The sequence below is a fragment of the Callionymus lyra genome, chromosome 17, assembly GCF_982586985.1.
Source record: "Callionymus lyra chromosome 17, fCalLyr1.hap1.1, whole genome shotgun sequence".
NCBI classification, from domain to species: Eukaryota; Metazoa; Chordata; class Actinopteri; order Syngnathiformes; family Callionymidae; genus Callionymus; species Callionymus lyra.
Window position 1 is genome coordinate 23987530 of NC_141834.1, and position 14761 is coordinate 24002290.

A 14761-nucleotide genomic window follows, 5' to 3' on the forward strand; every position below is an offset into this window, starting at 1 on the left:
AACATGTGTGTTTGATGATCTACTGACTCCTTCAAGAAACATCTGTGTTTGATGATCTACTGACTCCTTCAAGAAACATCTGTGTTTGATGATCTACTGACTCCTTCAAGAAACATCTGTGTTTGATGATCTACTGACTCCTTCAAGAAACATGTGTGTTTGATGATCTACTGACTCCTTCAAGAAACATCTGTGTTTGATGATCTACTGACTCCTTCAAGAAACATCTGTGTTTGATGATCTACTGACTCCTTCAAGAAACATCTGTGTTTGATGATCTACTGACTCCTTCAAGAAACATCTGTGTTTGATGATCTACTGACTCCTTCAAGAAACATGTGTGTTTGATGATCTACTGACTCCTTCAAGAAACATCTGTGTTTGATGATCTACTGACTCCTTCAAGAAACATCTTAAGACGTTTCTATTTGTTCAGGCTTTTCCTTGATTTTCTGGAACTCCTGTGTTGTTCTCAGTTTTATCTTGATCTTTAAAGTATAAACTTTATTGAATATTGTTTTGATTGTATAAGCGCTTTGTGACCCTGGTCTGGAAAAGCGCTCTATAAATATCAATTACTTACTTACTTACTAACACACAAGTTCTCAATCGACCTCTGTATGTTTTTGGACTGTGGCAGGAAACCGGAGTGCCCGGAGTAAACCAACGCAACACGGGGAGAACATACTAACTCACAGAGAAAGGTCACAGGTTGACCCCCTGCTGACCCGGAAGAGAACCAACAACCTTCCTGCTGTGATCGAACCACTGACCACAGTGAAGCTACAATTAGTCACTCATGGAACATAAACGGATCCAGAGCTGACAAAGGTCAAGGTGCTGCAGGAGACCAAGTATGTGGAAGAAAACCTTCTGCGGTTGTGGATCAATCGTATCGAGAACTTCTTAACTTGACCTTCATAACTCGCTGCTTCTTTACTTGATGGTGTCACGAGGAGCTGAAGTCCAAAAGCAAGGGACACCCTGGAAAGGTCTCCAGCATATCAATAGCAACATGTTGACCGACAGCCTCCACTATCAGACGTGTTCATCACCTCTGACTCGGGCAGAGCGCCCCCTGCTGGCCTCACCTGTTGCTGCTGGTACTGCAGCAGCTGCTGGTGCTGGTAGTGCTGGATCTGCTGCAGCTGCTGCAGGTTAAACTGCTGCTGCTGCTGCTGCTGCGACAGGAAGTGAGTCGCCGCCGGACCCTCCAAGTTCTCCGAGCCCATCACGTACGAGCCGGCGGGGGTGGAGGCCGCGGCCGAGGGGTCGTTGCTGATGGGCTCCCAGGCGTCGGAGGAGGAGAGGCAGTAGTGACCCTGAGACACGTAGGTGTGAGGCCACACCTCCGCTGAGGAGTGATGCAGCATCTGGTCTGCAAGACACCAGGGTCAAGGTCACATCAGTATTCATGACGTGTGACCCCATCACAGGAAGAACTGATCATTTTATAACAGGTTCAGACAAAAGCTGTGAATTAAACACATCGACGTCACTTCAATCACTGCAGCCACGAGTCAACAATTGCACATGCAGTCGACCTTCATGTGACACATGTTGAGCTTTAAGAATTGTTTTAGCTATAAATATGAACGTGACCTCAAATATTTACCTTGTTTTCATGAAGACAAACATCAAGAACCAGAAGAAATATGTTTAATGTCCTTTGATATCAGTTTGAAAAAGTCCAAATTGTGTGTGTTTACCTCGACTGGTGATGCTCTCCTGGTTGACCTCGCTCAGGTGGGCCACGCTGCCTTGGTTGGATCCCGACCTGGGACTGTCTCCGTCCATGGACGTCCAGGCCAGTAACGTGGCCTCGGAGATGGCGAACTGCTGCAGGATCCCTGAGGTCAGGACGAGGGCGTGTCAGTGCGAGAACCTCAGGTGAGATCTGAGCGAGTTCACCTGCAGTGAAGCGAGCCTCCTTCTCGCCGTCGCTCAGGTCGCTGTAGGCGTCGTTCTCCAGCCGCCGCTCCTTCTCGCGCTCCTGCGTGGTGATGCGCGCCCGCGGGACGCCGCCCACGCCCACCGTCTGCATGCTCCAGTTCTGCCACTCGATCATGTGAGCCACGCGACCCTGAGCCATTCCCGTGGGCTTCGTCACTCGCTCCTTCATGGTCCTGGACGCCCCTGGTGGAGGAGAACACAAGAGCGCCGGGCGGCGGTCAGCGAGGTCAGGGAGGTCACAGAGGTCACCATGGTCAGGAGGGCAGGGAGGTCAGAGAGGTCAGAGGGGTCACAGAGGTAAAGTAGGTCAGGGGGGTCACAGAGGTCACCATGGTCATGGGGGCAGGGAGGACAGGGAGGTTGGGGAGGTCAGAGGGGTCACAGATGTAACAGAGGTCAGGGAGGTAACAGAGTTCACCATGGTCATGGGGGCAGAGAGGTCAGGGAGGTCCGCGGGGTCTCAGATCTAACAGAGGTCAGGGAGGTAAAAGAGGTCAGGGACGTAAAGGAGATCAGGGAGGTCACAGAGGTCAGGGAGGTAAATGAGGTCACAGAGGTCACAGAGGTAAATGAGGTCACGGAGGTCAGGGAGGTCACAGCGGTCACGGAGGTAAATGAGGTCACAGAGGTCAGGGAGGTAAATGAGGTCACAGAGGTCAGGGAGGTCAGCGGTCACAGAGGTCAGGGAGGTCACAGAGGTTAAAGAGGTCACAGAGGTAAAGGAGGTCAGGGACGTAAAGGAGGTCAGGGAGGTCACAGAGGTTAAAGAGGTCACAGAGGTCACAGAGGATACGGAGGTAAAGGAGGTCAGGTGATAAATGGAAGGTGAGAAGTTCAGGGACAGTGGGACAAAAGATGGTCATAGTTTGACTCCTGTTATTAACCTGGTTAAAACTGACTAGTTATTGAGAGAAAACAAAAGGTTATTATTGGAATAATCTGATGTCATGAGAGTTTTATCTGATATTGTGATCATGCAACTTTATTGATCCCTCAGGAGGGAGATTATTATTGATCTTTTTCCATCTTTCATCGTGAGGTTCTTATGGTCCCTGATGATGTCATCACTTCATCAGTCACATGACTTTATTGACTCTACACACACACATGTTATAACACAATAATAATATAATATTTGGACTTAAATATCAAACTGTGTAAAAAAGGTTTAACCTTGACATGACTTCCTGTCAATCAAACGTATCAATACTTTATAGTATAGTATATTTCTAATGTTTATTTTATTCAAATGTTTTTGAAGAATTATTTTCTTGAATCATTTCATTAAATATTTTTTTAAATAATTGATTATATTTTTTTCTACAAAAAGAATGATTTTCTTCAAAAATACATTTTCTAAATTCAATATCTTTTTATTCGTTTCACTTCAATATCACATGTTGGATCATGTGCTTCTATGTCGTCACGTGATCGTCTGCTCGTCGCAGGATTGGCTGAACGTTCGATCATGTGATCAGTGCTCTGTTGGTTTGGTCTGGAGACATTTTTAATTCAATTTAAAAGAATCACGTTAAAATAATTTAATCTTGAATTATTGGAATTAAAATATCAGACTTTGAAAGTATGAGATACTTTATTGATCCCGGAGGAGAAAGTATTTCTACATTAAAAACATTTAGAAACTTTTAATCTAGAAAATATTTAAGAAAAATAATAAAATTCTTTAAAAAGACAAATGTAAAGTCATGGTCTGTGAGAACTAAACCAATCTAACGACAACATTTGACTTTGTTGATTCCCGTCAATGACGAGTCATTGACAGCGTGATGGGGGGATGGAGGGTTACCATGGCGACCCGGGCGGAGCCGACATGGGGTTTACCTGCTCCAGACACACACCTGACACACCTGACAGAGAAGACTTAGCCAGAGCGCCGATGCCGTAAGCATTAGAGTTCCTCTTGAGCCGCGGCAGGATGGACGTGGTGTCTTCCATGGACAGCTGGACGGAGGAGAGACGGAGGAGTGACGGAGGAGGGAGTGAGTGAGTGAGAGGAGGAGAAGTGATGCTCGGTTAATACACAACTAGCTGATCGGAGACAGAGGTGAGGGAGGTGAAGAAGAAGAGGAGGACGACATGAAGCACAACACTCACATTCATTCCTTCCCAAGAAAACTCTGAACGTCCATGCTGGAGAGGAAAGATAGAAGGAAGGAGGGATGACAGGAGGAGGGAGAGAACGTCAGCATGCAGAGGGAGAGGAGAGAGGGAAGAAGAGAAGAGAGAGAAGAAAGGAGAGGAGGAGAGAGAACATCAGTGTGCAGAGGGAGAGGAGAGAGGGAAGAAGAGAAGAGAGGGAAGAAAGGAGAGGAGGAGAGAGAACATCAGTGTGCAGAGGGAGAGGAGAGAGGGAAGAAGAGAAGAGAGGGAAGAAGAGGAGAGAGTGAAGAAGAGGAAGAGGAGGAGGAAGAAGAGGAGAGAGGGAAGAAGGGGAGAGAGTGAAGAAGAGGAGAGGAGGAAGAAGAGGAGAGAGGGAAGAAGGGGAGAGAGTGAAGAAGAGGAAGAGGAGGAGGAAGAAGAGGAGAGAGGGAAGAAGGGGAGAGAGTGAAGAAGAGGAGAGGAGGAAGAAGAGGAGAGAGGGAAGAAGGGGAGAGAGTGAAGAAGAGGAGAGGAGGAAGAAGAGGAGAGAGGGAAGAAGGGGAGAGAGTGAAGAAGAGGAGAGGAGGAAGAAGAGGAGAGAGGGGAGAAGAGGAGAGGAAGAGAGAGAACATCAGCGTGCAGAGAGAGAGGAGAGAGGGAAGAAGAGGAGAGGAGGAGAATCATGACTCTCAGGAATGAAGGGAAGGTTGTACAGAAACTGGATGAATGATCTCCAGGAAAACTTGTCTTTCCTTTTTTAAAATGATGGTGAGATAAAAATAAAAGAATGTTTTCATCTCTGGACAAGTTAGTGATTCATTCTTCTTCTCTATCTCTTCTCTCATCCATTTATATCACTCACTTCCTGCCTCACGCCCTCTGACCCCACCCCAGGATGAACCAACGATAGTTCAGGATGAACCAACGATAGTTCAGGATGAACCAACGATAGTTCAGGATGAACCAACGATAGTTCAGGATAAATAAAAGATAGTTCAGGATGAACCAACGATAGTTCAGGAAAAATAAAAGATAGTTCAGGATGAACCAACAATAGTTCAGGATAAAAAAACGATAGTTCAGGATGAACCAACGATAGTTCAGGATAAAAAAACGATAGTTCAGGATGAACCAACAATAGTTCAGGATAAAAAAACGATAGTTCAGGATGAACCAACGATAGTTCAGGATAAATAAACAATAGTTCAGGATGAACCAACGATAGTTCAGGATGAACCAACGATAGTTCAGGATAAATAAACGATAGTTCAGGATGAACCAACGATAGTTCAGGATGAACCAACGATAGTTCAGGATAAATAAACAATAGTTCAGGATGAACCAACGATAGTTCAGGATGAACCAACGATAGTTCAGGATGAACCAACGATAGTTCAGGATGAACCAACGATAGTTCAGGATGAACCAACGATAGTTCAGGATAAATAAACGATAGTTCAGGATGAACCAACGATAGTTCAGGATGAACCAACCATAGTTCAGGATAAATAAACAATAGTTCAGGATGAACCAACGATAGTTCAGGATGAACCAACGATAGTTCAGGATAAATAAACAATAGTTCAGGATGAACCAACGATAGTTCAGGATGAACAAACGATAGTTCAGGATAAATAAACAATAGTTCAGGATGAACCAACAATAGTTCAGGATGAATAAACGATAGTTCAGGATGAACCAACGATAGTTCAGGATAAATAAACGATAGTTCAGGATGAACCAACGATAGTTCAGGATGAACCAACCATAGTTCAGGATAAATAAACAATAGTTCAGGATGAACCAACGATAGTTCAGGATGAACCAATGATAGTTCAGGATGAACCAACGATAGTTCAGGATGAACCAACGATAGTTCAGGATAAATAAACGATAGTTCAGGATGAACCAACGATAGTTCAAGATAAATAAAAGATAGTTCAGGATGAACAAACGATAGTTCAGGATAAATAAAAGATAGTTAAGGATGAACAAACGATAGTTCAGGATGAACCAACCATAGTTCAGGATAAATAAACAATAGTTCAGGATGAACCAACGATAGTTCAGGATGAACCAACGATAGTTCAGGATGAACCAACGATAGTTCAGGATAAATAAACGATAGTTCAGGATGAATCAACGATAGTTCAGGATAAATAAAAGATAGCTCAGGATGAACAAACGATAGTTCAGAATGAACAAACGATAGTTCAGGATGAACCAACGATAGTTCAGGATGAACAAACGATAGTTCAGAATGAACAAACGATAGTTCAGGATGAACCAACGATAGTTCAGGATGAACAAACGATAGTTCAGGATAAATAAACGATAGTTCAGGATGAACAAATGATAGTTCAGGATAAATAAACGATAGTTCAGGATGAACAAACGATAGTTCAGAATGAACAAACGATAGTTCAGGATGAACCAACGATAGTTCAGGATGAACCAACGATAGTTCAGGATGAACAAACGATAGTTCAGGATAAATAAACGATAGTTCAGGATAAATAAACGATAGTTCAGGATAAATAAATGATAGTTCAGGATAAATAAACGATGGGTCAGGATAAATAAACGATAGTTCAGGATAAATAAACGATAGTTCAGGATAAATAAAAGATGGTTCAGGATAAATAAACGATAGTTCAGGATAAATAAACGATGGTTCAAGATGAACAAACGATAGTTCAGGATAAATAAACGATGGTTCAGGATGAATAAACGATAGTCCAGGATAAATAAACAAGTGTCCAGGATAAACAAATTATGGTCCAGGATAAACAAATGATGGTCCAGGATAAATAAACGAGAGTCCAGGATAAATAAAGGATGGTCCAGGATAAACGAACGATAGTCCAGGATAAATAAACAAATGTCCAGGATAAATAAACAAGTATCCAGGATAAACAAACGATGGTCCAGGATAAACAAATGATGGTCCAGGATTAATAAACTATGGTCCAGGATAAAATAACAAGTATCCAGGATAAACAAACGATGGTCCAGGATAAACAAATGATGGTCCAGGATTAATAAACTATGGTCCAGGATAAATAAACAAGTATCCAGGATAAACAAACGATGGTCCAGGATAAATAAACGATGGTCCAGGATAAATAAACGATGGTCCAGGATAAATAAACGATGGTCCAGGAATAATAAACGATGGTCCATGATGAACAAACGATGATCCATGATGAATAAACGAGCGTCCAGGATAAATAAACGATGGTCCAGGATAAACAAAAGATGGTCCAGAGTAAATAAACAAGTGTCCAGGATAAACAAACGATGGTCCAGGTTAAATAAACAAGTGTCCAGGATAAATAAACGATGGTCCAGGATAAATAAACGATAGTTCAGGATAAACAAACGATGGTTCAGGATAAGTAAACGATGGTCCAGAATAAAGAAACAAGGGTCCAAGATAAAAAAAACGATGGTCCAGGATGAATTCACAAGTATCCAGGATGAATGAACGATGGTCCAGGATAAATAAACGAGTGTCCAGGATATATGTTGTGTTGTGTTGTGATGTTTTGTTGCAGGAAAACCAACGCCTGCTCTGGTACGAATATCACAGAATAACTTAATACTTAATAATAAACAGGATTAAGATGGTACAGTTTATTATTTATCTATCAATATATATAATTTGTAAATTCTACAACACCAGAGTCAAGTACTTGGCAATACTACACATATATACTTGTTACTACACTATCACAACACCAGAGTCAAGTACTTGGCAATACTACACATAAACACTTGTTACTACACTATCACAACACTAGAGTCAAGTACTGGACAATACTACACATATATACTTGTTACTACACTATCAGAACACCAGAGTCAAGTACTGGACAATACTACACATATATACTTGTTACTACACTATCACAACACCAGAGTCAAGTACTGGACAATACTACACATAAACACTTGTTACTACACTATCACAACACTAGAGTCAAGTACTGGACAATACTACACATATATATTTGTTACTACACTATCACAACACCAGAGTCAAGTACTGGACAATACTACACATATATACTTGTTACTACACTATCACAACACCAGAGTCAAGTACTGGACAATTCTACACATGTATACTTGTTACTACACTATCACAACACCAGAGTCAAGTACTGGACAATACTACACATATATACTTGTTACTACACTATCACAACACCAGAGTCAAGTACTGGACAATTCTACACATGTATACTTGTTACTACACTATCACAACACCAGAGTCAAGTACTGGACAATACTACACATATATACTTGTTACTACACTATCACAACACCAGAGTCAAGTACTGGACAATACTACACATATATACTTGTTACTACACTATCACAACACCAGAGTCAAGTACTGGACAATACTACACATATATACTTGTTACTACACTATCACAACACCAGAGTCAAGTACTGGACAATACTACACATATATACTTGTTACTACACTATCACAACACCAGAGTCAAGTACTGGACAATACTACACATATATACTTGTTACTACACTATCACAACACAATATCATATCCTTGTATCTTGACATGATGATACTCAGTGAACATCTTAAAACATCTTACCTGCTCCCCGTCCTTCTGGACAGGAACACCATCTCCCGCTGAAACACAGAGAGACCAGAGTGAGGACGAAGAAGAACCTGTCAATCAAATCAATTAGAAGAAGAACCTGTCAATCAAGTCATTCAGAAGAAGAACCTGTCAATCAAGTCATTCAGAAGAAGAACCTGTCAATCAAGTCATATTGATCAATTCCAAGTTAATCTAAGATAAGGGAGTATTTGAGTGACATCTCAATATTCGATTCTAAACTGAAGATGAAAACTCGTAACAACAGGAAGGAGTCGAGAGTCTCTCTCTCTCTCTCTCTCTGGACTCGCTCGTCCCTCCTGGTCGTCAGATAATTAAACGAGCGTCTAATTATGAGATGAAGTTTAAACACTGGCGGGTCTCTGGTGCCTCCTCGACCCACACTCTCAGGGTCCACTGTGTCGGACCCGCTGCTGGTTCTGGAGGTTCTGTTCGGGTCCAGTCAGAGGGCAGAGGTCAAGGGATGTTTTGAAAGGATCTCATGGGTTCAAATATATAAAGAGTCACTGAAGTGTTTCCACCAGTTTGTTACTTTTTTAAACTTTAAAAAGTTTAAAAAAGATGTTTCTTTTAATAAAACAATCACTTCAATCAAGGAAGTAAAATGTTTCTCTTTGTATTTGCACTTTGTTATCTCTTTGCACGTTTCTCTTTCTATTTGCACTTTGTTATCTCTTTGCACGTTTCTCTTTCTATTTGCACTTTGTTATCTCTTTGCACGTTTCTCTTTATAGTTGCACTTTGTTATCTCTTTGCACGTTTCTCTTTATATTTGCACTTTGTTATCTCTTTGCACGTTTTTCTTTATAGTTGCACTTTGTTATCTCTTTGCACGTTTCTCTTTATAGTTGCACTTTGTTATCTCTTTGCACGTTTCTCTTTATATTTGCACTTTGTTATCTCTTTGCACGTTTCTCTTTATAGTTGCACTTTGTTATCTCTTTGCACGTTTCTCTTTATATTTGCACTTTGTTATCTCTTTGCACGTTTTTCTTTATAGTTGCACTTTGTTATCTCTTTGCACGTTTCTCTTTATAGTTGCACTTTGTTATCTCTTTGCACGTTTCTCTTTATATTTGCACTTTGTTATCTCTTTGCACATTTCTCTTTATATTTGCACTTTGTTATCTCTTTGCACGTTTCTCTTTATATTTGCACTTTGTTATCTCTTTGCACGTTTCTCTTTATATTTGCACTTTGTTATCTCTTTGTACATTTCTCTTTATATTTGCACTTTGTTATCTCTGCACGTTTCTCTTTGTATTTGCACTTTGTTATCTCTTTGCACGTTTCTCTTTCTATTTGCACTTTGTTATCTCTTTGCACGTTTCTCTTTCTATTTGCACTTTGTTATCTCTTTGCACGTTTCTCTTTGTATTTGCGCTTTGTTATCTTTGCACGTTTCTCTTTGTATTTGCACTTTGTTATCTTTGCACGTTTCTCTTTGTATTTGCACTTTGTTGTCTATTTGCACGTTTCTCTTTCTATTTGCACTTTGTTATCTCTTTGCACGTTTCTCTTTCTATTTGCACTTTGTTATCTCTTTGCACGTTTCTCTTTCTATTTGCACTTTGTTATCTATTTGCACGTTTCTCTTTGTATTTGCACTTTGTTATCTATTTGCACGTTTCTCTTTGTATTTGCACTTTTTTATCTATTTGCACGTTTCTCTTTGTATTTGCACTTTTTTATCTCTTTGCACGTTTCTCTTCGCATGTTATTTGTTATTTATCATCGTAACGACCAAAGATGAAAACCTTTGATCTTCTGACTAGAAGACAAACGTCTCATCAAGACTCATGGACGTCGTCATAGCGATCGTTATCATTGATCATCTCTACAAACGACCTTCGTCCTCTGACCTCTGTGTGACCTCACGAGCCACGTGTTCTTCACATGTTGGTTCTGAGACTCAAACACGGACGTGTCGTCCACATATTGTCAAAGGCCGGCGGCGGAGAATCGTCTGCTGCTCTTTTCTCTCCATCCCTCGCTCGTCCAATTAGTTGATGAGTTTCTCACAAGAGTTGTAACAAACATGCGTCGCAGCCTCCGGCCGCCGCCGAGCGCTGGAGCTGAAACATGGAGGCGAGAACTGATGATGCGTGAATGAAGGTCTGACATTAAGAAAGAAGATCCTGAGAGTGAAGACTTGAAGAAAGAAGATCCTGAGAGTGAAGACATGAAGAAGATCCTGAGAGTGAAGACTTGAAGAAAGAAGATCCTGAGTGAAGACTTGAAGAAAGAAGATCCTGAGAGTGAAGACATGAAGAAGATCCTGAGAGTGAAGACATGAAGAAAGTAGATCCTGAGAGTGAAGACATGAAGAAAGAAGATCCTGAGAGTGAAGACATGAAGAAAGAAGATCCTGAGAGTGAAGACTTGAAGAAAGAAGATCCTGAGAGTGAAGACATGAAGAAGATCCTGAGAGTGAAGACATGAAGAAAGTAGATCCTGAGAGTGAAGACATGAAGAAAGAAGATCCTGAGAGTGAAGACTTGAAGAAAGAAGATCCTGAGAGTGAAGACATGAAGAAGATCCTGAGAGTGAAGACATGAAGAAGATCCTGAGAGTGAAGACATGAAGAAAGTAGATCCTGAGAGTGAAGACATGAAGAAAGAAGATCCTGAGAGTGAAGACATGAAGAAAGAAGATCCTGAGAGTGAAGACTTGAAGAAAGAAGATCCTGAGAGTGAAGACATGAAGAAGATCCTGAGAGTGAAGACATGAAGAAAGTAGATCCTGAGAGTGAATACATGAAGAAAGAAGATCCTGAAGAGTGAAGACATGAAGAAAGAAGATCCTGAGAGTGAAGACATGATGATGATGATTCATGAGACAATATTGAGTTTATTCAACAGGTTTTATTTATAAATTGTATAGGAGGACATGGTATAGCCTCCTATACCATGTCCTCCTATACCATGTCCTCCTATACCATGTCCTCCTTTACCATGTCCTCCTATACCATGTCCTCCTATACCATGTCCTCCTATACCATGTCCTCCTTTACCATGTCCTCCTTTACCATGTCCTCCTATACCATGTCCTCCTATACCATGCCCCGCTGGTTGGACTCTTTTGTAAGGTTTATAGCGAGCATCTGATTAACGATTCTCGGCTGAAAGCGATCCTCATCCACAGCCTCGGCACTGAGGGACGGCGAATATTCCGTCCTCTCGGACCCACAGACACAGAACTGACAGTAAACTCTGTGATAAGTAACTTCTCCGGATTACCTGCCACTTTCAAAAGCTGTGGAATTAGCTTTTCAACTAGAGTCTGCTGCACAGTTAGCATCACGCCTAGCGCCCCCCAGCATGCAGTTGACAACTTCAACACCACTCGCACCGACTGTGTCCCTGGCTCTTCAGTCAACCGACCCCCCTTATCTTCACAAAGACGTGGAGGTGAAAGTCCCGGGTAGACGGGGGCTACAGCACCCCGGACATGTGGAAACTGTGGTTCTTCTTCCCATGGCACCTGCACAGCAACAGCCATCGGACAAAGGTGCCAATTCTGTGGTAAACGTAACAACTTTTCCATAGTCTGTCGCTCAGCTCCAGTGACCATAAACGTATCAGGGGGGGACCCTCTTCACCACCAAGTCCAACAACAATTTACTCTGTGGGTTCCTGTGCCAAGTTGTCAAGTGATGCACAGTGGAGCTGGATGGAGTTTGCCTGCCCTTGCTGCTGCACACTGCAGCGTCTAGGTCCCTGATCAGCGAGTCAACAGTCTGGAAACTCTTTCCACGTCACACACTTCAGCCTGATGTAGAGCATTTGTAGGGATATGGACACACTAAAAAACGCATGGTGGTCTTCTCAGTCTGCTATGGCATCCCAATCCTCCCAAAGTAAGAAAGGAATTTATATTTATAGAGCTCTTTTCTAGACCAGGGTCACAAAGCGCTTAAACAATTAAAACAATATTCATAAAGTATAAACTTAAAAGATGAAGATAAAACTGAGACAAACACAAGAGTCTCAGAGAATCAAGGAAAGCTCAAATAAAAGTGTCTTGAGATGTTTTTTTGAAGGAGTCAGTAGATCATCAAACACAGATGTTTCTTGAAGGAGTCAGTAGATCATCAAACACACATGTTTCTTGAAGGAGTCAGTAGATCATCAAACACACATGTTTCTTGAAGGAGTCAGTAGATCATCAAACACAGATGTTTCTTGAAGGAGTCAGTAGATCATCAAACACAGATGTTTCTTAAAGGAGTCAGTAGATCATCAAACACAGATGTTTCTTGAAGGAGTCAGTAGATCATCAAACACACATGTTTCTTGAAGGAGTCAGTAGATCAACAAACACAGATGTTTCTTGAAGGAGTCAGTAGATCATCAAACACAGATGTTTCTTGAAGGAGTCAGTAGATCATCAAACACACATGTTTCTTGAAGGAGTCAGTAGATCATCAAACACAGATGTTTCTTGAAGGAGTCAGTAGATCATCAAACACAGATGTTTCTTGAAGGAGTCAGTAGATCATCAAACACAGATGTTTCTTAAAGGAGTCAGTAGATCATCAAACACAGATGTTTCTTGAAGGAGTCAGTAGATCATCAAACACAGATGTTTCTTGAAGGAGTCAGTAGATCATCAAACACACATGTTTCTTGAAGGAGTCAGTAGATCATCAAACACAGATGTTTCTTGAAGGAGTCAGTAGATCATCAAACACAGATGTTTCTTGAAGGAGTCAGTAGATCATCAAACACAGATGTTTCTTGAAGGAGTCAGTAGATCATCAAACACACATGTTTCTTGAAGGAGTCAGTAGATCATCAAACACAGATGTTTCTTGAAGGAGTCAGTAGATCATCAAACACAGATGTTTCTTGAAGGAGTCAGTAGATCATCAAACACACATGTTTCTTGAAGGAGTCAGTAGATCATCAAACACACATGTTTCTTGAAGGAGTCAGTAGATCATCAAACACACATGTTTCTTGAAGGAGTCAGTAGATCATCAAACACAGATGTTTCTTGAAGGAGTCAGTAGATCATCAAACACAGATGTTTCTTGAAGGAGTCAGTAGATCATCAAACACAGAGATGGTTCCAAAGCTTAAGAGCAACAGTCTGGATTTCTCTCCTCTGGTCCGGAAGTTCAGGAACCATAAGTAGATTCTGATCCACAGACCTCAGAGCCCGAGCTGGGGTGTAAGTCTGGATCAGATCATGAAGGTCTGACCATGAATAGATCTGAAAGTAAGAACCAGAATTTTAAAGTTGATCCTGAAAGAAACTGGAAGCCAGTGAAGAGTTTGAAGGAGAAATGTGAGTTCTTCTACTAGAGCGGCTCAGAATTCTGGCTGCAGAGTTTTGTATGAACTGCAGGCGAGACACATCCTTCTTGTTTAGACATGAAAACAAACATTTGCAATAGTCCAGACAAGAAGATACACATGCTTGGGCTAGGTTGTCTCCCAGCCTTCACCCACCAGCCGCTCATTGATCCAGACGTCACTCTAGTCATTCAGTCATTCAACCACTGCGGCGGCTGCCACTTGCCCTATGTGATGACATCATAGCTGGACTGCAGAAGTTGCTTGATGCAGGTATCATTGAGCAGGTCTACACATCTCCCTAGATTTTTAACCCGGTGGTGGTGAAAAAGAAGTGTAGGGGTCTGCGTTGCTGTGTTGACCTTTGGCAGGATAACAAAGCAGTGATTCAAGATAAATACCCACTGCCGACAGTTGAAGAGCTGACCGTCACGTCCACATGGGGGTATTTCGTTATACTCTCATGCCTTTTGACCTCAGCTCTGCACCAAGCTGCTTCCAAAAGATCATGACCACCATCTTCACTGGCATCCAGGGTGCAGTGCAAACTATGCACGACGACCGTCTCAACAAGGTGTTTGATGTTCTGGCCCATCACAACCTCACACACAACGAAGAGAAATGCATCATTGCAGCGTCTGCCATCGACTTTGTGGGTTTCCGCCTGACCACTGATGGCCTGAGTCCTCTCCAGTCCAATGTAGAAGCTGTGTTGCGCCTGCCTGAGCCCTCCTGCCCTGCTCAGTTGTCATCA

At 41.9% G+C, this 14761-nt stretch overlaps 1 protein-coding gene across 2 annotated transcripts in view; it reads right to left on the bottom strand.

The window, feature by feature from the left end:
• fam131bb (family with sequence similarity 131 member Bb) overlaps window positions 1-14761 on the bottom strand; it is a 28895-nt gene that overhangs the window by 4368 nt on the left and 9766 nt on the right. Inside the window, exons 2-6 of one of the 2 annotated variants that reach the window (XM_087813195.1) lie at window positions 8681-8718; window positions 3813-3915; window positions 1912-2136; window positions 1710-1850; window positions 1092-1378 (exon numbers count right to left, since the gene is read on the bottom strand). In XM_087813195.1, the coding sequence (XP_087669321.1) occupies window positions 1092-1378; window positions 1710-1850; window positions 1912-2136; window positions 3813-3915; window positions 8681-8718 (794 nt within the window). Of the gene's footprint in view, window positions 1-1091; window positions 1379-1709; window positions 1851-1911; window positions 2137-3812; window positions 3916-4068; window positions 4142-8680; window positions 8719-14761 lie in introns of those variants that run through there. The other variant, XM_087813196.1, reaches the window with a different exon arrangement.